At 40.9% G+C, this 24,776-nt stretch overlaps 1 protein-coding gene across 2 annotated transcripts in view; it reads right to left on the bottom strand.

Moving 5' to 3' along the window:
• LOC114654540 (ubiquitin-conjugating enzyme E2 R2) overlaps positions 1-24,776 on the bottom strand; it is a 189,009-nt gene that overhangs the window by 130,764 nt on the left and 33,469 nt on the right. For both annotated transcript variants that reach the window (XM_028805153.2, XM_051930155.1), the window contains exon 2: positions 10,826-10,912. In XM_028805153.2, the coding sequence (XP_028660986.2) occupies positions 10,826-10,912 (87 nt within the window). The remainder of the gene's footprint in view (positions 1-10,825; positions 10,913-24,776) is intronic.

Genomic DNA, 24,776 nt, shown 5'->3' with positions numbered 1-24,776 from the left:
CCCACTTCTTCCCAAACCCCCATGATTTTCAAGATCACACCTGTCAGAACACAGTAGAATCTATTTTCTGACTGTTTATATCTTTTCAGGCCTACAGGTAGCAAACGTTTGTCTATAAACTGTACGTGAATGAGATGGAATCCAAGATCAATATGGATACAAGAAAATAAAGCCCAGTATGGGAGATTTTTTAATACAATATTTAAGGCATTCATTATAAGCATTATAAGTCTTGGAGATTTGTTCAGCACAAATGACATGGAAAATATTTTAAAATTTATAAAATTGTATAAAATTGTTCATATTCAGTATCTGCTTTTGATTATGCTTGTTTGTATCAGACAAAAACAAAACCAGATAGTAAACCACGTAATGTAGTAAGGTTCCACTAATATTAAACACCTATTATATCCAAACCCATTAAGTGTACAGTTCTGTCTGATTGTAACACAACACTAAACTCCATAGTAGCTCTTTAACCAGACCATAATTACTAAAACTAAAACTGAAACTAATAGATATAAAAATAAAATTGAAATGTCTGTGAAATAAAAACTAAATTAAAACTAATAATATGCAAAGAAGGAAAACTACGGTAAAACTAAACTGAATTTCCAAGTAAGGTCAGAAAAAATATTGAAATAAAAACTAATATAAAAAGGCAAAACTATAATAACCTTGCTTAAAAGTCAAGACAGAAGTAAAGAATTTAGGGGTATTATTGACTCTGACCTAAATTTTAAATCACTTAAGAAATACAGCAAAAGTTAGATCCCTTATTACTTTTCAAGATGCTGAAAAATTAATTACTTTTTTTTTCAGTTAGTTAGATTACTGTACCCGTGACCCTGTGTTCGGATTCAGCGGGTTGGAAAATGGATGGATGGATAGATTATTGTAACGCACTCCTCTCAGGACTACCCAAAAACACACCAATCGATTGCAACTAGTGCAGAATGCAGCTGTTGGAATCTTAACTAGGAAAAGAAAATCTGAGCACATCTCTCCAGTTTTGATGTCACTACATTGGTTACCTGTGCCTTTTAGAATTGATTTTAAAATACTGCTTATGGCTTACAAAGCCTTAAATAATCTCACTCCATCATATATTTTGAAATGCCTTTCACCTTACACTTCAAATTGTAACCTTAGATCTTCAAATGAGTGTCCGTTTATAATTCCAAGAGCTACATTTAAAAGAAGTGGTGAGGCAGCCTTCTGCTGTTATGCACTGAAAATCTGGAATAGCTTACCTGTAGAAATTCGCCAGGCTAATATGGTGCAGCACTTTAAAAAAGTGCTAAAAACTCATTATTTTAACATGGCTTTCTCATAGATTCATTTTAGTTTAACCCTGATATTCTGTATGTGCATTTAATAATCATTTTTTCGTGGCTATGAAATCCATTTTAACACCTACATTCTCTGTTGTTCTTTGTCCGGTTTTCTGTGGTAGTGATTTGCGCTACCACCACCTGATCAAAGCACAGTGCAGTTACTACATTGATGGTTTGGAGGCCAGAGATCCACATGACCATCATCATCATCGTCTAATTCTGTGGAGCCTGAAAACCTGAGGACATCATCATCATTGTCTAATTCTGTGGAGCCTGAAAACCTGAGGACTGATATTAGGTAGAATGCTCAATGGGGGCTGGGTGGTCTCGTGGCCTGGAACCCCTGCAGATTTTGTTTTGTCCTCCAGCCATGAGGAGTTTTTTTTTTTTCTGTCCTCCCTGGCCATCAGACTTTACTTTTATTCTATGTTAATTAGTATTGCCCAATTTTATTTTTATACATATTTTTTCTTCTTTCTTCATCTTGTAAAGCACTTTGAGCTACATCATTTGTATGAAAATGTGCTATATAAATAAATGTTGTTGTTGTTGTTTAATTCCATGGCTTTCATTGTGTAATAGAATACATTTCTGAAATTGTTGATTTTCTCTTTTCTAAGAGCAGTGTTATAATGTTTTAGGGACCTGAGCAGATCAGCATTCCTGAGACCTTCTCCTTTCTTTATTTTCAGACACTGCATGTGTCACACATGTGCAATTGGGAGACAACTGAATCGCAGCTGAAGGGCCTAAATGATAGTAATACCATGCCAGACCAGGAGGCGGTGGGGTGTGCTGACTGTCTCTCTCAATCTCTTGCAGACCATTCATGGGAAATCCCACAGGGTTCAAGCGCCAATGATGATGTCACTTTCGGCCCCGATGATGTCACTTTCCGTTTTTTTTTCCAGCGCCAATGATGACATCACTTCCAGTCCACACAATGTCACTTCCGATTCCGGCGCCAATGATGACGTCACATCCGGTCCCAACAACTTAATTTCCTTTACAGGCCTTTAAAGCCACCATCTTACCTTCATAATATCAGTACTATTCTGGACTCAAACCTGTGAACAGTCAGTCAGTCAGTCATTATCCAACCCGCCCTGTGAACATCTCTGTTCATTTCGCTTCAATAATGCAGCCAGGAAACAATATACAGGTGGCTGCACCAAACCTTTATGATGTCTGTGACTCATCTTTGTGACAGTGGTGTAGCTGGCAGGATTGATGATTCCCAGAAGAAACCGGGATGGGACCTAAAGTTTAACCAGGTGGGAGAGTACCAGGGGCGAGTTTCCAGGTGGGAGGATCGTCCAGTGGTCCGGAGTGACCCGGTACAGGCTCTGTTCCCAAAACGTAAAACCAGACCAATATTTAAACAAAGGGAGAGTGTGGAAGAGGTACACTGACATGGGCTGGTTCTTGGGGGGGGGAAACAAAAAGGGCTTATTATGTTCTCTCTGAGGAGAGAGCTGAGCCACCCATTGGGATCAAGATCCCAGATAAATATGAGCTGTCCCCAGACCAGGAGGCAGAAAATTTAAAAACTTGGGAACTCGATCTAGAGGGGTCGGACCCAGGAGCAAGCTTTTGCCCTCTGGGAACTGGTGGTACAGTGGCTACAGCCTTTTGAATTAACCACTTTTCAAATAGTGCAACAGGTAGCCTGCTTTATTATTAAAAAAGGGTCTTCCCAATAATTTTACACAGGCAGTCTGGGGAAACTTTCACTCCATGGAAGAGCAAATAAAGCTCATTGAAACATCAAAGCCAGCCTCGCAAACTGAGAGAGCAGAACGGTCCTCTAGTGGACTGAGTGGGGATTACGTCCTCAAACTAGGTTTCTTTCATATAATCCGGAGCCTGTTCCGAAGTCCCCAGTGCGGTGGGCGCGCCGCTTGGCCGGGAGTAAGGAGTGATGCAGGTGGAGAGAGGGGGAAGGTTATGTGCGCTTATGAACCCCCTAACTCATGAAGGAGTCGTCGCAGTAAATGGCTTCGGAGTCAGAGCACTCTTGGACTCCAGCAGCAACATTTCTATTGTTGATTGCCGATATGTACTACCGTGACAATGGAAAAAAAAGACCAGTATTAAATGCATACACGATGAAACCCGTAATTATAAAACCGCTCTATGTTTTATCAGTTATGGAGGATAGCTAAAAAAAATCCCCGTGGCGGTACTCCCCAAACCACCTTTTCCGATGATTCTGGGGCGGGACTGGTCTGACAATAAATGCGGTGTACTGCTCCCATTAATAACAAAGGCCTAGTTATAGACGGGACTAACCCGACTCAAGCTGTCTCCATGCCGTGTAACCAGCCGGTGGAGAGAAATCCGGATATCCAAGAGGTGGATGAGGAGATTCCTGGTCCATCGCAGGTGAGTGTGTCATCCACCAGTGCCTCAACGAGCCGGGAGGATTCTCCTCCCCTTGAGGTCAGGCTGGACCCTCTCTCCGAAATGCACATTCAGTTTAGAGAGACACCGGCTTCATTTAAAAGGGAACAGTGGAATGATGACTCCCTAAAGTTTGCGAAAAATGCAGTGGTTCTTGTCAATGGCCAATGCACACATCAGCCCATGCCACAGGGTCCTATTATATCGAGTAGCGGAAGATAGGGGGGAGGTGCGAAAGTTGTTAATTCCACAAACCTACCGGCAGTTTAGTAGTAAGAAAAAGAGTATCTCACTACTGAAAATGGAGGCGTCCGGGATCTAACCACAAACATCTTGATTACGAGTCAGCAGATCTTACCGCTGCACCACCAAAGTGGTTATATTAAGGGCGTGTCAATGTTGCACCCTAAAGAGAGTTCTTATTCTGCAGTTATATTCTTGAATAAAAGTGCACTTTTTTTGTTATACTTGTACCATTTGAGAAAGTGTTTATTTGATATTTGGACTGAAGGGTTCACATATTATACACTTCGTATCTACATTTTGTCAATTATTACTAAAACATGAAAAACGTTTCTGCTTTAATGATGTGTTTACATGGATTGTTGTAGACACGCAACACACCTGAAATGCATGTATTCCTAATAACAATATATTATTTACCCTATAAAACTCCAGGCAACTCACACACAGGTAAACAGACTTGAGCTGAGAGAACTTTCTGTCCTTTCTGCGTTGGTCGGGGATGAGATAGCAGGCTGCTTGTTGCTTTTGCTGATCGACACATTTACAAGACAAACGACACTGATGGAGAGGTGTGAACGGATTTAAGGTGGGCCAGGATTACAAGTTTTTTCATAGGCTTTGGTAATTTTAGTGTTAAACAATGTCACACCAACATCAGTAACTGAAAGATGGTAGTTATGAGATGATCCTTACAGAGCTGTGTGATTCATCAAGCAGAATGTCATATAAAAAACAGATCATCATCATGATGTGCTATGGTATTTTGGTAGGAGGGGGGGTCGCATGGACCTGGAAGAAAGAATGATGTCAACACTTAGGTAAGTTATAGGCAGTCTTACAAAGACATATGTGATTGAGGAATGCATGGAACATACAGTACAGAACTACAGCGAAGTCTACGGATGGCTGAGTTCCACTTGTTTTCTGATATGCCAATTGAAATATCCTTTTCCCACCATTCCCTGGGATCATTTAAAAGTAGATTCTTCAAAATATTTTTATATATTGTTGAAATGTGGTGTGAAAAATTGGGCCCGTTTCCACCTCCTAACATAACACCAGGTCATGTCACTTTCACAAATTCTCAGATAATTCTGCACTTATGGGGTGTATTAATAAAAGGGACTAGACAAAGTATAGGAGTCAGGTGGAGAACTTTGTTCCTTGGTGCAAAGAGAATTGTCTGCATCTTAACATCACTAAAATCAAAGGACTGGTTATTGACTTTCGCCGCACTCTATATCCATTGAGTATTCAAGGAGTAGATGTAGAGGTGGTCCACGCCTACAAGTACTTGGGAGCTCACAAAAATGACAGGTTGGACTAGTCTTGGTAAACAGAGGAACTACAAAATAAAGGGCAGAGCAGGCCCTTCTTCCTTAAGAGACTGTGTTCCTTTAATAAGGGAAGTGACAATCTTCACATCTTCTATAACTTGGTGATAGCCAGTGCATTTTTCTACTCTGTGGTGTTTTGGCCGATAACATTACTTCAACAAAGGAACTCCAAATCAACAAGCTAATTAAAAGGACATGCTTAGATAGGATGTACTCAGGACCCTCTGAATGTAGTAGCAAAGGAGAGAGTTAAAAAAAAAAAACCAGTGTCATTACAAACAATGTGACACATAGCTTCTCTTTGTATCTTCAACACTGAATACTTTCAGCCAAAAAATTATTCAGCAGAAGTGTGTCAAGAAATGTTACTGGGGCTCCTTTATACCAATAGCAATATGATTGCATAATGCCTCACTGTGACTATGATAGCCAAGTCAGAAGTTTTCATTTTTTATTTTCTTCTTTGTTCAGACCAAAGTGTATATGCTGGTGTTTATTTATTTACATATTTTTTTGCCTAGTAATATATTTATTTCTTTATTTAAAGAGCTTCTGTTAAAAGTCAAATTTTCGCCTGAGGACAAGTTATATCTATCTATTTTAACAAAATTTCTGATTTGTATATAGGGAAAAAAAAACTATGTGACTGGAAAATTCAGTCTGGGGTGTAATTGTTCATAAGATGAAAATACATTGTCCATATAAAGATCTCCAAGTGTCTACTGGGTATGAGTAGGTTGAAAAGGGTGATTATTATGTAAAGAAGAAGCAGATAAGAGCTTCCATACCTTAAAATACATAGGATATGGTGAGTGACTGGATTGTTATTAGTACACTGACAATAGAAAGCATTGATTGGCACACAAAACAGGGCATACAAACAAAATTTATGCTTCACTGCAAACCTGGCTGGTGTATATTTGTTGGTTTCTGCTAACTTCCAGGATATTAATGTGCGTTATATGCCAAACTGCAGTAAAACTATAGGTTTAGGTAGTGTCACGTTGCTTTCTGCTTCAGTGTCACGTTTTGGATGTATGACTATTTTGAATTCAAGATACATGATGTTATAATTGAGTCTAACTTTGGGGAAAAAAGATTTGTTGATTAACAAAGGGATGCTCTAAATACATATAGCAGCTTCAGCAGGATGTTTATTTTGACTGCACTGATTCAATCTGGTAATGTAGGACTAGACCATCTGTTAACATCTTGTTTGATTTTTTCCATATTGTTTCAAACTTACATTAAAAAATTATACTTACTTGTGATGATTATTCCCAGATATTTAAATTACATTTCAAATTATGACAGAATATCTATTCAACCTGATATTAAATGCTACAGAATTCACTGGAAAAAACTTGCTTTTTTCAATTTCATTTTTATTCTAGAGATCTTATTGAATTCTTCTAACAAGTTTAAGATAAATGGCAAAGATTTTTGTAGGTCTGAAATATAGACCACCATATCACCGATGTATAGTGATTTTATCTGTTTAAGTATTTTCCTAATAATCCCCTTTACTTCTGTTTCTTGCAGAGATGAATAGTTAATGGCTCAGTAGCTGTCACGTAAAGTATTGGTAATAGTGAGTACCCTTGGCGAGTTCCATGTTCTAACTTGAAAGAGTCTGAGTTTGTGTTATTGTTGACTGAGGATTCTGGACTAGTATAAAGCAGTAGTGAAAAGTAACAAATTAGATTTACTTTCGTCATTGTACTTGAGTATTTTTATATGTCAATGCCTTTACTATTCAAAATGTGTATTATTTAGTATCATTCCTACTTTGTTACATTTTCAAGGCAGTTAATTACAAAGTGCAATTGATTGGCTAAGTTACAAATCTGAAGTTCACAGTGGCCAATTAAAATAAAACAATATGTAAAAATTTAGGGGTTGAAGGTTGTAATCTGGAAGTGCAAAGCATCTTAGCAAATTATATAATGACCAAGCAGTTTTCTTGTTTTCTTTGGCTCAGTTAGAGGATGACCTTTGGTCATGACAGTAACATGCAGTGACTTTATGTTTTTGCTACAAGTATAGCCACCTGTGCAATGGACCACACAGCAGATAATTTCTGGTGTAATGGCAGCAGTGATACTCTTAAAAAAGAGATGATACTATATACCACTAATAACACTCTAGGAAATGTTCAGTCTCCAGGGCACAAGACATAAATCACTTCATTATGCGGAATAAATTGTATCCCAAAAACTATGGAATTACCTGAATATAAGAAATGTTCCTCAGATTTACAAAAACAAATGAAAGTAAGATGTTGTTTAAAATACAGTATAAATAATTAAAAAAATAAAAGTTAACCGTACTGAAAAAAAACACAAAACACTTTTGATAGGCACTTATTGTTGTGAAAAAAGCAGTGCTCATTTGACTAAAAGGATAAGCTAGGATGTTCCTCTTCAGTGCATAGTATATATGTGAGGTACATTTAACATATACATCTTTTTCTAAATGTGCATGGTGTGCACAGGTTTGTAATATTTAGCAGTAACTTTCTGTGTAAAATATGTGCAGTTGCAAAATGACTTCAAGAACTGTAATGATATATATTATTATACTCAGAAGTGAGATATGGTGTCACGCAGGGCTCAGTACCAGGATTTTTACTGTTTTCACTTAACATGCTTCTACTGAGAACTACCATTAGAAAGCATAATGTAAATTGTCACTCATATGCAAAGGACAACCAGATATACCTTTCTTATAGGCCAAATGATGTTTCTCCAAAAGGTGTCCTTGATTAGATGTCCTTAATTTGATTAGATCGTATGTTAACATCTGTATGGACAATGTCACTGTTACTAAGAGCATCTGTACTATCCATATTAGGAAATCCTAGATGAATAGGGAGGTCAAAGACCTATTGAAGGCACATAACATTGCTTTCTGTATGGGAGACTCAAAGGCCTGCAAAACAGCTAGATCCAAGCTAAGGAACGGCATTAAGGAGGCAAATCACTGCTACAAAGCAAAAACAGAGGAGCATTTTAACAGCTCTGACTCTGGGCATTAGGTCTATCACCTGCTCAACCAACATTAGAAACTAGTTTCTTCCTGATAACCTCAATCACTTCTTTACATTTCTTGATAAGGACAGAAATCACCAAATTAACCCAGCATGAGGTCCCATTATGCACTCTGGTGCTGAATGCACATGAGGTAAGACGGGCTCTAAGCCATATTAACCCTAATAAGGCAGCTGGCCCTGATGGGGTTCCTGGATGGGTCCTGAAACATTGTTCAAAACAGCTGACAGTAGTGTTCACCAGCCTGTTTACTATCTCTCTGGAAAAGGCCACTGTCCCCACTTGCCTCAAGTCCACTACAATTAATCCTTCTCACCTCCCCAAACCAATATCAGTTCACTTACAGGGCAAAGATATCAACTGAGGACACTGTCTCACTTGCCCTTCACACTGCCCTGTCACACCTAGAGCAGAGGGACAGCTATGTGTGGATGCTGTTCATTGACTACAGCTCCGCCTTCAACACCATCCCCCCAGCAAACTGGCTATTAAACTAAACAACTTGGGTCTCACACATGTGCAACTGGATTTTACATTTTCTCACTAACAGACCACAAACTGTGTCCATAGGTGAGCACTTCTCTTCATCTGTAATACTGAACACTGGGGTACCGCAGGGCTGTGTACCGAGAACTCTCTTTTACTCCTACATTACAAACATCTGCAAATCTACCCATGACACTAACATCATAATAAGGTTTGTAGATGACACTACCGTGATGGGCCTGAACTCCAATAATTATGAAGCAGCCTATAGAGAATTGGTTGGGAATCTGGAGATTTGGATCCAGAGCAACAAACTTGCGCTAAATTCCAAGTAAACAAAGGAACTACTCCTGGACTTCAAGAGCCTGAACTTCAGTGTTGGTGCTTTAACATGTGTTAAAAAACAGTCACTGATTACTTCTAAAAACTGCTCCACTATTTGCAAAGGTTGTCTCAGTTAATATTCAGATAGTTAAACTCCCCAATGACCAGAATATCCCCTTGTAAATTGGCCTTTTTAATATTACTAAAAAGATGTGTATTATATTTGCTGTCTGCATTGAGTTATCTATAACACACTCCTAAAATAAGACCTCTTTCCCTTAGGTTTTCCAGGTGAGGCCACATGTCCTCATTAAGATGGGGCTCTTCGTCTAGGTGAATAGGACTTGTGTTTAAATTCTGTTTGACATAAACAGAAACCCCACCTCCTTTTCTGTTCTGTCCTTCCTAAAAAAATGTATATCCCTCTATGTTATACTAATCTCCATCTTTGCTCCACTACATAAAACTTCAACTTCAAACTTCTAGCATTATGCAAAGCTATTTTTAATGTGTTACCCATTTTACGTATGCATTTTAATGTTTGGTCACAATTTACATTACTATGCATTTTTATTTTTACACAATTGTTTGTTCCTTCATGTACAGTTCTAAACCTGGCCTTTGCTCAACTCTAAGCCCTCCCATACTCTAGTTTAAACAATCCTCGACTTACCTACTCATGCGCCTCCTCAACACATTGGTACCCCTCCAGATGTAGCCTGTCATAGCGGAACAGGTCCCAACTGTTCCAAAAGGAGTCCCAATGCCCCATGCCGTGGCACATGCAGAAATCTGGAGAAGACTATGTTGTCAGTTCTGCTCCTCGGCCTGGCACCTAACTCTTTAAATTTGGATCACAGAACTGACAGACTACTATTATGTATGTCATTTGTTCCAACATGGAGAATGACAACTGGATCTAACCCCACTCTGGCCAAGGGCCTATCCAACCTTCCAGGTAGGTCTCCCAGCTGTGCACCTGGCATGCAACACACCGTGCAAAACTCTCTGTCTCAGCCTCTGGAGCAAACCTATGCTTCAATCCCCCTAATGACTGAGTCCCCAGTTATCACTCCCTCTCTCTTTCTGGGAACTGTTTTTGAGGTGGCCCATTGGGGCTTCTTATGGCTGCCTACCACCTCAAAATCTTCAGACACACTGTCCAGTTCCGCAAGGACCTGAAAACGATTTGACACTTCCAATTCTGGGGTTGATGCCCCTGGACAGTGTGTACCCATTACCTCGCACCTTGTGACCATGACTCATCTATTTCTACCTCTCTGGTCTGGAGTCTCCTCCTGCGCCACCTTAGGTGTGCACACTATCTCTCTGGGCAGGTCTGCCAACTCCTCCTCTAGTTCAGTGATCCTGAGCTGAAGTTGCTGGATCAGCTGGCATCTTCTGCTGGTGTAACCATCATAGAAGTTTGACTCCTCCAAGCCATCTTCTAAAAAGTCCAACATCCCAAGACTTGACAGTCATCAATTGTTTTCTTATTCTTTTAGGAACATTTTTGAACAAATGTGTATTCAACACTGTTATACTTTGGTATTTCTACTACAATATGAAAGATATCAAAAATAATTATTATATCATAATGTGACATATCACTCATCAATAATATTTAATAATGAAATCTTACCTCATAAATATTAGGATGCCACATTTTTGTGAGAAACCTGAAGGTTGGAGGAGAGTAGGGATAATCTACTGGAAACTTAATATGAGCCTACAAAGAGAAAAAAATGTTGAATGCACTACAGTACTATAGTAAATCAAAATTATATTAAATTAAAACATAAATCATAATCTGTAAACCATTAAATAAAGCATATCAAAGATAGGACAGTATTTTTGAAATATAAGCTTTTATTCAGTGTCACACAAGTGCACATGGGAAGCAGCTAAAGGGCTTGAATAGTGACAATTCCATGTTTGACTAGGCGGTGGCGAGGTGCAATGACTTTTTCCTCTCAATCCTGTGCAGACCATTCATGGGAAATTCCACAGGGTTCCGTCGCCTGTAATGACATCACTTCTGGTGCCGGTGTCCATGATGACGTCACTTCATGTCCAGACTTTTAAAGCCGCCATTTTGCCACGTTATCCATTCTGTTTTGGACATTGAACCAGACACAACTGCTCAATAATTAACCCTTTTGCAGGTAGGGCATAATAAACGGTTGGCTACCCCAAACTTTTTATGCCTCCTGTCCATTCTTGTGACAGTGGCTTAGATGGCAGGATGAGAGGATCCCAGAAGAGAAGGGGACAGGACCTGAAAAATAACCAGGTGGGAAAGTACCATGGGCAAGTTTCCGAGTGGGTGGTTCGCCCCGGGGTTCAGAAAGACCAGGTACAGGCTCCGCTCCCAAAACACATAACCGGACAAACTAAGAAACACAGGGAGTGTATGGGAGGGGCTCACAGGATTGCGCTGGTTTTTTTTGGGGGGGGGGGGAGCGAAAGAGGCTTATTATGCTCTCTTGGAGGAGAGAGCTGTTCTTTCCCGTGAGACCAAGGACTCAACTAAATATGAGGCATCCCAGCAGATGGCTAAAGTGAAGGACTGGTATTTTTGACCCAGAGCACAGGCTTTTACCTTGTGGAAAAAAGTAGGGCAGTGGCTAAAAAACTGCCCTTACAAATTGTGGAGAAGGTAGCCTGCTTTCTATTGCTCACCAGTCTTCCTAAACAGTACATCCAGTCAATCTGGGGGACATTTAAAGCTATGAGAGAGCTCATAGAGCTCATTGAAAGAACTAGGCCAGCCTCACAATCTGGGAGGGCAGAACGGCTCTTTAGCGGACACCAGAGGGATTACGCCCCAAAATCTCTGCCCTTTCCTTACAAGCAGGAGCCTGTTCTGCAATCCTCGGATTCATGGGCATGCTGCTTACTCGGGAATGAGGTGGAATGCAGGTGGAGAGAGTGGGGGAAGTTTCTGTGCACTTACGAATCCCCTGCCAAGTCCTCATATGGGAGTGGTAGTGGTAAATGGTTTTAAAACAGAGGCCCTCTTGGATTCCGGCAGCAACATTTCCATTGTTAATTGCCGATATGTACTACCGCGGCAATGGATAAAGACTACGACCAATCTAACCTGTATCCACCCGTAGGTATAGAACTGCCACCTGTTTCATTAGTCACAGAGAATTTCTAAAAAAAACTAGCAGTCCAAAGCGGTCCTCCCAAATTCACCTTGTGCGATGATACTGGGGTGGGACTGGTCTAAAAGTAATTGCAGTATAGTACTCTCTACTCCTAAAGAAAATTTGGGCCTAATTATAGACAGGGACAACACGTATCAAACTGCCTCCGCACCGTGTAATCAGCCAGCAGAGAGAGATACGGAAGACCACGAGAGGGATGGGGAGAATCCTGGACCGTCGCAAACAAACACGTCATCAACCACAACGACGAAACATGCTGAAACCCCACCCCTTGTGGTCAGACCGGACCCTCTCTCTGAATTACAATTTCAATTTAGAGAAATTCTGGCTTCTTTAAAAAAGGAAGCAATGGAATGACGACTCCCTAAAAGTTATTTATAGGGAAGTCCGACAAGCCTCCACGGGGTTCTCGCAGTTTGAATTATTTTATTGACGACAGCCCCAGGTCATATTGGGTATTTTGAAAGAAGACTGGGAAGGAGAGGCTCTTCTCTCCACAAATATATTAGAATATTTTGTGCAATTACAAAATAGATTTGGAAAAAATTCGACCCATTCTTAAAAGGCACATGGAGGAGGCTCAAACAGCATAGGCCTGATATTATGATCGTGGTACATCTCTCCTGGAGTTCCAACCAGGAGATTGTGTCATGGTCTTAGTTCCTACCTCCTATTCTAAATTTCTAGCCAATCGGCAAGGTCCATACGAAATTAAGGAGAGGAAAGGACTCCGACTATTTGGTGAAACAACCTAATCATCGACGAGTGAGTGGATATATCACGTAAATCTGGTGAAGCCGTGGAAGGAAAGGGATCCCTCCTCCATTCAGCCTCGATCATTCTTTGCTCATAAAAATAGTCTTAAATTTGGTCCTGAGTTAAACCCCAAACAGAAACGGAAGCTCAAAGAAGTTATCCTGTCTGTTCTGGAGGTAGTGAGTGAAAAACTTGGAAGGACCTCTCTGACTGAGCATGACATTGTGACTGAACCCAGGGTTATAGTGCACGAATGACCTTAACGACTCCCTGAAACAAAAAGACCTTGAAATCAAGCATATGCTGGAACTAGGAGTGATACAGGAAAGTTATAGTCCCTGGTCCAGTCCAAAAATCTTGGTTAGTAAGCCTGACGGAAGTTGGAGGTTTTGCAATGACTTCCATCGACTTAATCAAGTCTCCCAATTCGATGCCTATCCGATGCCCCGAGTGGACGACCTTGACCACACTTGACATGACGAAGGGGTACTGGCAGGTTCCTTTAACGGACTCCACAAAGGTCAGGACTGGGTTTAGGAATCCTAGTGGCCACTGGCAGTATCGTGTTCTTCCATTCGGGTTACATGGGGCTCCTGCAACATTCCAACGTCTGGTGGATAAAGTGCTCCATCCTCATGACTTATACAGTGCTGCATACCTGGATGACATAGTCATCTATTCCAGTACATGAAAGGAACGCATACAGCAGGTCCAAGTGGTATTGTGGACACTGGATGAGGCCTGGCTTCAAATCAATCCAAAAAAATTTTTCTTTTGGCTTAAAGAATCTAAATATGTGGGCTACCTGGTGGGTCGGGGTATCGTGAAACCACAGTGGTCTAAGGTAGATGCAATATTGAAATGGTCCATATTCGAAAACCAAGCAGCAAGTACAAGCCTTTCTTGGCTTAGCTGGGTACTACTGTCGGTTTGTAACTCGGTTTTCTGAGAGAACAGCGCCCTTGATGGATTTAACAAAGATGAGGGCTCCAAACAATGGGGTATGGACTGACAAGATGGACGTTGCATTTAGTGACTTAAAGCAGGCCCTTACGTCAGCACCTGTATTGAAAGCGCCTAACTTTTCATTGCCTTTTATTCTCTACATGGACGCTTCGGATACAGGCCTGGGAGCCGTGCTGAGCCAGAGCGTCGATGGTGTGGAACACCCCATCATGTTCCTGTCACATGTGCATATGGGAGGAACCTAAAGGGCTCAAACTGTGACAATTCCATGTTTGACCAGGGGGTGGTGAGGTGCACTGACTTTTTCTCTCAATCCTCTGCAGACCATTCACGGGAAATTCCACAGGTTTCTGGCACCTGTGATGACACTACTTCCTGTCCAGATTAAGTCACTTCCTATCCAGACCTTTACAGCTGCCATCTTTGCCACATGTCATCAGTTCTGTTTTGGACATTGAACCAGACACAACTTCTCATCAGACCTTCTCTCATCCTTATGTTCAAGTATTAAATATCAAAAATGGACATGAACTTGGAACCAAGGTTATTATAGTTTTGCCTCTTTAAATTAGTTTTCAATTCTATATTTTTTCTGACCTTACTTGGAAATTCAGTTTAGTTTTAGTTTTCCTTCATTTTGTACTTTTAGTTTTAATGCAGTTTTTATTTCACAAAGACATTTCTATTTTATTTTTATATCTATTAGTTTCACTTTTAGTTTTAGTAATTATGGTATGGTTAAAGAGCTACTATGGAGTTTCTTTTTAGGTCACAATCAGACAGAACTGTACACTTAACAGTTAGGATATGAGTTTAAAAGCTTACTCCACTACATCATTTACTATCTGGTTTTGTTTTTGTCTGATAAAAAAGCATAATCAAAACCAGATACTGAATATGAACAATTTTAAACAATTTTATAATTTTTAAAAATATTTTCTATGTCATTTGTGCTGAACAAATATGCGCTGACTGTTGACCCTTTTTATCTTTTCCTTTTATTGCCCAGAATGGGTCAAATTGTAATAAAATTTAGGAGAATTTTAAGGTCGAAGGTTTTTTTTACTCTAAATGTCTATACCACACAACATATCTCACTCCAACACAATGTGCTTATAATGAATGCCTTCAATATTATATTCAAAAATCTCCCATACTGTGCTTTGTTATTTTCTACCAGCCATATTGATCTCTGATTCCATCTCAGGCACTTAAATATGTAGACAGAATTTTGCCACCTGTAGGCCTGAAAAGATATCAAAAATCAGAAATTAGATTCTAATGTGTTCTGACATGTGATAATGAAAATCATGGGGGCTTAGGAAGAACAGGACTCTTAGGCTTGAATCAGTGTGCAGACCCCACCTAGCTGTATTGAGGGAAATAAAGAAACACAAGCACGTAATGTCAAGGTTAGGGGTGGTTAGACTTGAATAGCCCACATATAAGAACAGCAAACCCTTAATGAGCAGAGTAAGAGCAGGTAATAGGTGTATGGACAGCCACAAAACAACAGAAACAGCATCTGAGATTTGGAGAAATATATACATTACATAAACCTGTTTATCCAGAGCAGGATTGCAGGAAACCTGCAGCCTACCTCTGCAGGTTTGGATTCAAGGCAGGAAAAATTCCTGGTATGCAATATATATGATATGGCTGATGCTAAGAGCAAAAAGAATATGATATTTCAACTATCTAATTTGAGAGAGAGAAATTGAAAAAAGAGGGACAAATCTTTTAAAACATAATTCTGCTACCAGATTATTTTCACAATATCAGGAATGTTAAGCTGTGAATATAAACTAAAAAAAGATTAATCTATATAAATAAAAATGTAAATGTTCGTTTGTTCAAAACCTTAAATCTCCGAACGTTCTTCACCGATTGCTTTGAAATTTTGACACAACGTTGCATTCGAATACTCGCGTGTTTTTATATACCTATATTATATAGATGTCACACCTGTGACAGATAAAAACATGCTTTTTTTGAAAAACAGCGCCAACTGTTGGACGTAAAAGCAACACACACACTATACTAAATATTTTACGATTCCATTTCAATGTTTCCGATTTATGATCCATTTACAATTTCAAAATTTCTAATTTTACGATTCCATTTCAATGTTTCCGATTACATTGTTAAGCGCACATAAACCTGGAATACTGTAACTCCATTAAATCGATCAAATACATTTGTAAGTACGTGAATAAAGGCAGCGACATGGCAGTTTTTGGCGTGCAACCAGAAAGAAGTGATAGGAATGCGGTCATACATATCGATGAAATCGCACAGTATTAGGCTGGAAGATACATAAGCAGCAATGAAGCTGTATGGCGAATTCTTTCATTTCCCATACATGAACGAAGTCCAGCTGTTGTTCACTTAGCAGTACAGTAATCCCTCGCTATATCGCGCTTCGCCTTTCGCGGCTTCACTCTATCGCGGATTTTATATGTAAGCATATTTAAATGTATATCGCGGATTTTTTGCTGGTTCGCGGATTTCTGCGGACAATGGGTCTTTTAATTTCTGGTACATGCTTCCTCAGTTGGTTTGCCCAGTTGATTTCATACAAGGGACGCTATTGGCAGATGGCTGAGAAGCTACCCAACTTACTTTTCTCTCTCTCTCTCTTGCTCTGACATTCTCTGATCCTGACGTAGGGGGATTGAGCAGGGGGGCTGTTCGCACACCTAGACGATACGGACGCTCGTCTAAAAATGCTGAAAGATTATCTTCACGTTGCTCCCTTCTGTGTAGCTGCTTCGTGAAGCGACATGCTGCACGGTGCTTCGCATACTTAAAAGCTCGAAGGGCACGTATTGATTTTTGATTGTTTGTTTTTCTCTGTCTCTCTCTCTCTCTCTTTCTCTGCTCCTGACGGAGGGGGTGTGAGCTGCCGCCTTCAACAGCTTTGTGCCGCGGTGCTTCGCATACTTAAAAGCCAAACAGCCCTATTGATTTGTTTGCTTTTCTCTCTCTTTCTGACATTCTCTGATCCTGACGCGCACTCCTTTGAAGAGGAAGATATGTTTGCATTCTTTTAATTGTGAGACGGAACTGTCATCTCTGTCTTGTCATGGAGCACAGTTTAAACTTTTGAAAAAGAGACAAATGTTTGTTTGCAGTGTTTGAATAAAGCTCCTGTCTTTCTACAACCTCCTGTGTTTCTGTGCAAATCTGTGACCCAAGCATGACAATATAAAAATAATCATATAAACATATGATTTCTACTTCGCGGATTTTCACCTTTCGCGGGGGGTTCTGGAACACAACCCCCGCGATGGAGGAGGGATTACTGTACATCTAGAAAATGGACAACGCATTTATTTCACAGCTGCAAATGTGCAACAAATAGCCCTGAATCCACCAGCTACAACGTTAACTGCTTTCTTCACATTATGTCAAAATGACGCGTTTGCGAAAACACTGCTGTACTCGGAAGTGCCTACATATTACACATGGAATGCGAGTAGAAAATCATTTGAACGATGCAAACGAGGAGAGCGAGTTGACGGACAACCTGCCATATTCAAAGAAACTACGATAGGCAGACTGTACACCGTGCATCCCAATCAAGATGAATGCTTCTTTCTTCGCATGCTGTTGGTAAATGTGCCCGGTTCAACGTCTTTCCAGCAACTGACAATTGTCAACAGCGTTACACATGCCACTTTCCGCAGTACATGTCAAGCTCTGAATTTATTGGAGAACGACCGACACTGGGATATATACATTAATGACGCGTGCAACACGTCACATCCAAATCAAATCCGTGCATTGTTTGCAATCATATTGACCGCCTGCTCTCCTTCATCTCCAACACAGTTATGGGAGAAATATAAATCGCACATGGCTTGAGATATTATTTATAAGTAAAATTCAAATATAAACATGGATTTCACAGCAGAAATCTACAACTAAGCGTTAATAATGATTGAAGATTTGTGCTTAGAAATCGCGAACAAAGTTCTCAATCAATTGGGAATGCCATCAATGAATCGATCTGCTGCTGCATCGTTCAATGTAGAATTGCATCGTGAACAAAATTACAACACAAAAGAAGAATTGGTTGAAAAAGTATTTCCCAATATTCAAACCAATTATAAGAATCACGATTGGCTGAGTGAACGAGCTATTCTTGCGGCCAAAAACAAAGACGTCTACGAACTTAACAATATTATTCAGTCTAACATTCTGCACAGACAATGGAACAACAAAAAATATTGTATACCCACAAGCATTGTGAAATTAAACATATTAGAAACGTGCGCTTTCTCTTTTCTTTCTTTTCCATTTAACCAGACTGAGCCACAGCAACACGTGGCCGGGTACAGCTAGTTAATAAATATTGAAAAAATACAAAAACACATTAGTGTGTTTAGATTTTCAACAGTTCGCAGACTCTGTTTACCTATCTACCTGTAGTTCAGTAGAGACACTGCCAACTTAGGAATTTTACACGGTTTGTAACACATCTTTGTTTTTTAAAGCAAAAGTGATTGGTCAGTAACAATATGCTGATCTTGTATGTTGACTATCAGTCTTTCAATCAGTGCTGTTTTATTTTGTAAAAGGATTTCTTCTGTGCGAAGTGGAAGGTGAATTATTGTCAACAAAATGCATGTTCCTGAGAAATAAACTGAAATGTTGCTCACTTGTGATTTTTCTGTCCATACGGCAAAGGTTTTCTTGACCAGCACATTCCGATTTCAGACGTTTGAATTAAATTTTGATATACAAGAAGTGCAAAGAAAGGCAGCACGTAAATCGCTGTCTATTTCACATGCCTTACACGCCCATATTCAGCTTGCTCTGTCACCGCAAATGCTGTGTGAACACCCTCTCTCCATCACCAGCCGCCATTCACTGGATGAATACATGCGGGCGGCTTGTTAGAACATTAGAACAATCTAGACAAGAACAGGCCATTCAGCCCAACAAAGCTCGCCAGTCCTATCCACCGATTTCTTCAAAAAAACATAAAGTCAAGTTTTGAAAGTCCCTAAAGTCTTACTGTCTACCACTCTCCTTGGTAGCTTATTCCATGTATCTATTGTTCTTTGTGTAAAGATAAACTCCTTAATGTTTGTGCGAAATTTACCCTTAACAAGTTTAACAAGATGTCTGCGTGTTCTTGATAAACTCATTTTAAAATTATAGTCTCGATCCACTGTACTAGTTCCCTTCATAATTTTAAACACTTCAATCATGTTTCCCCTTAATCTTCTTTTGCTTAAATCTTCTCTTTTGCTTGTATAGGCTCAGCTCTTTTAATCTTTCATACTTCAACCCCTGTAGTCCTGGAATCAACCTAGTCGCTCTTCTCTGGACCTTTTCTAGTGCTGCTATATCCTTTAGGTAGCCTGGAGACCAAAACTGCACACAGTATTCCAGATGAGGCCTCACTAGTGCATTATAAAGGTTGAGCATAATCTCCTTGGAATTGTACTCCACACATGGTGCTATATAACCTAACATTCTGTTTGCCTTCTTAATGGCTTCTGAACAGTGTCTGGGAGTCGATAGCTTAGAGCCCACTATGACTCCTAACTCCTTCTCTTAACACTAGAATTACCAGAGCCTATGAAGATGCACTATAACAGAGGTGAACTCAGATCATGACGACGGTTCTACATCGGAGCAAGAATGCACGTTGCACTTTTGCCATTGCTGTACTTTGTATATGTACATGGGAAGCTCTGTAGTCTACTTGTGACTTTACGCTGTAGGAAGTAAGTAAATAAATAGAGGTAAATAAGTAAATAACATTCGATCTGGCTCTTATATACAAAGTACAGCGACAGCAGCTGAGAGAATAAAACTGAATAAAAAAAAAAAACAAAACTAACCTTTACAAGTATCATACATTTACACCGGCTGCTACAGACTGAAATCAAATGTATGTTTTTATTCTAAAATAGTAAGAATAAGAGCAGCTCACTTCTCAAAACGGACTTGTCCGGGATCGAACCTGTGAAGTTTTGATTACCAGTCAACAGTTGACACCGTTGCGCCACCAAAGCAGTCGTAGCAAATGTGTGTCAATGTCACACGGTAACGCAGGTTCTTTTTCTGCAGTTATATTCTTGAATAGAAGCGCACTTGTACTGTTATATTTGTACCTTTTGTGAAAGTGTTTATTTGATATTTGGAATTCAGGCTTAACACATTATACACTTCATGTCTACATTTTGTCAATGATTACTAAAACATGAAAAAAGTTTCTGTTTAAACGATGTGTTTACTGTACATATATTATTGTAGACACGGAACACACATGAAATGCATGTGTTCCAAATAACGATATAGTATTTATAAAAGGTGTCATTTTGCTTGACTTCTCACTCTATACAACTCCAAGCAACTGACACGCAGGTAAACAGACTTGAGCTGAGAAAACTGTGCGGTGGTGGGGGGATGTGATAGCAGACTGCTTGCTACTTATCAACACATTTACAGGACAAAAGACGCTGATGGAGAGGTGCAAAGCGATTTAAGGTGGGACGGATCTATGAGTTTTTTCGTAGGCTCTGGTAATTCTAGTGTTAAGGTGAACTCTCGATTTTCCGACCGCCCATTGTGTATTCAAACCTAACATTTTTACTTCCCGTGTGTAATACTTTATATTTACTGACATTAAATTTCATCTGCCATAAATCTGCCCAAGCCAGTATGCTATGCAAGTACGTTTGTAATGATATAACAGATTCCAAGTTATCTGGTAATCCACCTATCTTGGTATCATCTACAAACTTAACCAGCTTGTTACTTATATTCCTATCTAAATCATTTACATATATCAAAAATAGCAGCGGTCTTAGCACTGACCCCTGTGGAACACCACTCTTAACATCAGCCAATTCTGATGAGGTTCTTCGCACCATCACCCTCTGCTTCCTGTGTCTGAGCCAATTCTGAACCTATCAAAAAACATCACCATGAACTTATAATTCTTGTAGTTTGATGCCCAAATTCTCATGTGGCGCCTTATCAAGTGCTTTCTGAAAGTCAAGATAAATAATATCAAATGCTCCACTTTGATCATATCCTTTTGTTGCCTCCTCATAGAATTCCAGCATGTTAGTAAAACATGACCTCCATCTTCTGAATCCATGCTGACTGTTCCTAATAACTCCTGTCCTTGCCAGGTGTTGCTCAATCTTATCCTTAATAATTCCTTCCATTAATTTTCCTGTGATGCATGTTAAGCTTACTGGCCTATAGATGCTTGAATCTGCCCTGTCACCCATTTTATATAATCTATACTAATAAAAGGCAAAGCCCTCACTCACTGACTCACTCATCACTAATTCTCCAACTTCCCGTGTAGGTAGAAGGTTGAAATTTGGCAGGCTCATTCCTTACAGCTTACTTACAAAAGTTAAGCAGGTTTCATTTCGAAATTCCACGCGTAACAGTCATAACTGAATCCTACTTTCGTACATATAGACGTCCATAGCCTGCAGCTCGGTCGCCGTGTGAGGCGGGGTTGCGTCCTGCGTCCCCCAGCCTCCCACGTAGTTGGCTGCCTGCCTATATTGCGTTCCCCATCCCCACGCCTCCCACGTAGTTGGCTGCCTGCCTATTTTACACGTTTGGAGATCCCACAATGCCTCTTCAACATCTTAGATTCACAGGTGACGATTTGAGCAGTGGACACTTTGATGTTTATGAATGTGTCAACTCTCAAAAGCTGGATGCGAAGTTATCGATGAAACCGGCTGTAAGCTTACAACACTTGACAGATGCCGAATGTCACTTCAACACAACAGGTCCTGCAAATACTAACGTAATTGAAAGAAACCATGAAACTCAAACCGATTATGACAGCAGCAATCCAAGCTGTGAGAAAACAGTAAAAAGGAGGCGTGTCAGACGTCATGGTACATTTTCTGATGCAGCTAGACGTCTATACTAATAAAAGGCAAAGCCCTCACTCACTGACTCACTCATCACTAATTCTCCAACTTCCCGTGTAGGTAGAAGGCTGAAATTTGGCAGGCTTATTCCTTACAGCTTACTTACAAAAGTTAAGCAGGTTTCATTTCGAAATTCTACGCGTAATGGTCATAACTGATCCTACTTACGTACATATAGACGTCCATAGCCTGCAGCTCGGTTGCCCTTACGTACATATAGACGTCCATAGCCTGCAGCTCAGTTGCATCCTGCGTCCCCCTGCCTCCCACGTAGTTGGCTGCCTGCCTATATTTCGTCCCCCATCCCCACGCCTCTCACGTAGTTGGCTGCCTGCCTATTTTACACGTTTGGAGAACCGCCCATGCCTCTTAAACATCTTAGATTCACAGGTGACGATTTGAGTAGTGGACACTTTGATGTTTATGAATGTTTCAACTCTCAAAAGCTGGATGCGAAGTTATCGATGAAACCCATTGTATGCTTACAACGCTTGACAGATGCCGAATGTCACTTCAACACAACAGGTCCTGCAAATACTAACGTAATTGAAACAAACAATGAAACTCAAAACGATTATGACAGCAGCAATCCAAGCTGTGAGAAAACAGTAAAACAGAGGCATGTCAGATGTCGTGGTACATTTTCTGATGCAGCTAGACGGAAACAACTTCGTGACGCTACCACCAAAAACTCGCAGAAAAATTTGCAAGGTAATAGACACGCTGTCGCTAAATACTTGCAGGCAAATCCACAAGTTCATAGAGACGCTGTTGCTAAATACTCGCAGGCATAGAAACTCGAACGTTCAAGTTCACAGTCGCACAGTGCCCGAAATAAAAAAGAAGCGGTCAGATATCAAAGTCGTCATGAAAAGGTGAGTTGTAGCCCACTGTCTGAGTGTCATATGAAAGCTTATTAAGGTACAGAGGAAAGAAAATAGGCACACAGTGGAGAAAAAAGCACGAAATGTCAACTTTAATCTCGAAATTTCCACTTTAATCACGTAGAACATCAGAAACTTCATCTTAAAATCGTTTACTAGTTTCTCAAATCCCATCATTACTAAAATAGCACGTTAAATGCTTTGTTTTGTATTTGATCTTGTATGTGCACTACCTGCTTCTTAAACGGGCTTTCTCTTCCTCTGACAGGACACAGAATCCATTACATTCGTAATATTACAGCTCTCTGAATAATTAAAATACTGAGATGTATACGTGATATCGTTTTCATGATTATAGGAGTTAAAGCATATTATTAAACATGGGAACACGGTGGCGCAGTGATTGTTCATGTCTCATGCAAGATGCTTGCTGCGCCATGCATGACCTTCGATGAAATACTTTATTGTAGCAGTACTGTCTCTTTCAAACATACTAATCCCCAATTCCTGTCCTTACTTTTCTTTCTCCAAATACCCAATCGCCATACAATCAGCTCTGTAATAGATGCTAAGCCATCTGTAAGCTTAGAACCCCGATTCTTCAAAACTTTTAATGAACATTGAAATATTTTCATAGTACATGTTTAATTATTCTATCTATCTGTCTTTCCACAGTGTCGTGCCATCCCCATCAAGAATACGGTGCAAGGCAGGAATAATCGAGGCGTTAGCTCATCGCTTGCGCTGTGACACCGTGTCCTTATTTATATGTTTAATTATTAACAACTGTCGCAGGAGGCTGGGGGTCAGACCCGGCCAGGACGCCTGGAAGGACTGAGAGGTGGTGCATTTGTCCTCCGGGCCATGAGGGGGCAACTGCCCTGGGTCGGAAGAGGGCCATGGAAGGGGAGCAGGGAGGCTCAAGCCCGTTGGGGCCCATGCCCACCGCTAAGGGGCGCCCCGAGCCTAATGGAGCCCAGGACACATTTACTTCCGCCACACTCCTGGACGACGATCCTTCCAGGGACACCCGGAGTGCTTCCAGGCGCTCTCCTGACACTTCCGCCACACCAGGAGGTGTCGTCAGGCAGAGCACCTGGAGCTCATCCGGGTAAGAATAAAAGGGGCCGCCTCCCTCCAATCAGTGAGCTGGAGTCGGGAGTGGGAGCAGGACAAAGCTCCCGTGGAGAGAGGAAAAGGTGGCCCACGGACAGTGAGAGAAAGGCCCAGTATAAAGGTGATTGGGGCAAGAAGCAAAGTGTCTTGTGCAGGACAGTGTTGTGTTGGTATTGGAAAAATAAACATGCATTTTATAAAGATGTGGTGTCTGTCTGATGGTGTCTGGGCAAGTCTCACATTGGCGCCTGAACAGGGACCTTCTGCCTGTTCCAATGCAGGGAACCCGATTTACAAATATTATGTGAGCTGCCCGGCACCTCAGATGACCCCACACACGCGCCGAAGCACCGTCTCCCACCCGATGGGGAAGAGAACTGACCGGAGAAACCCGAGCGATGTGGACTTACCAGGGGTCGCTGCTCCCGTGAGGATCGGGGTCGGCACAGCCATGGATACGGCCAGCAGGTTTCGTGATGCACCAAAGGACGGGATCCAGGAGGTAAGTCCCAGGCCTGGCAGCAATTGGCCCGAGAGGGTCGGCCATGCCGAGCCCGGCATCTGTATTGCAGGTGGGGGCTGCCTGGGTCCGCGTCGCCGGCCAGGCTGTGTCGATCCGTACAATGAGGCCGGGGCAGCAACGCTTGAAGGAAGGGAGGATCCACACTGTCTCAAGAGGCCGCGGCAGAGGAGCGGCAGCGGGTCTTGTCAACCCCTCGGGAGAAGGGAGAATATGGCAGCAGACCGGAAGTCCATCCTCGTGACAGGCA

Source organism: Erpetoichthys calabaricus, chromosome 7, assembly GCF_900747795.2.
Source record: "Erpetoichthys calabaricus chromosome 7, fErpCal1.3, whole genome shotgun sequence".
Lineage (NCBI taxonomy): Eukaryota > Metazoa > Chordata > Cladistia > Polypteriformes > Polypteridae > Erpetoichthys > Erpetoichthys calabaricus.
Note: the sequence above shows the minus strand (reverse complement) of the source record. Positions and strands in the feature narration are given on the sequence as shown.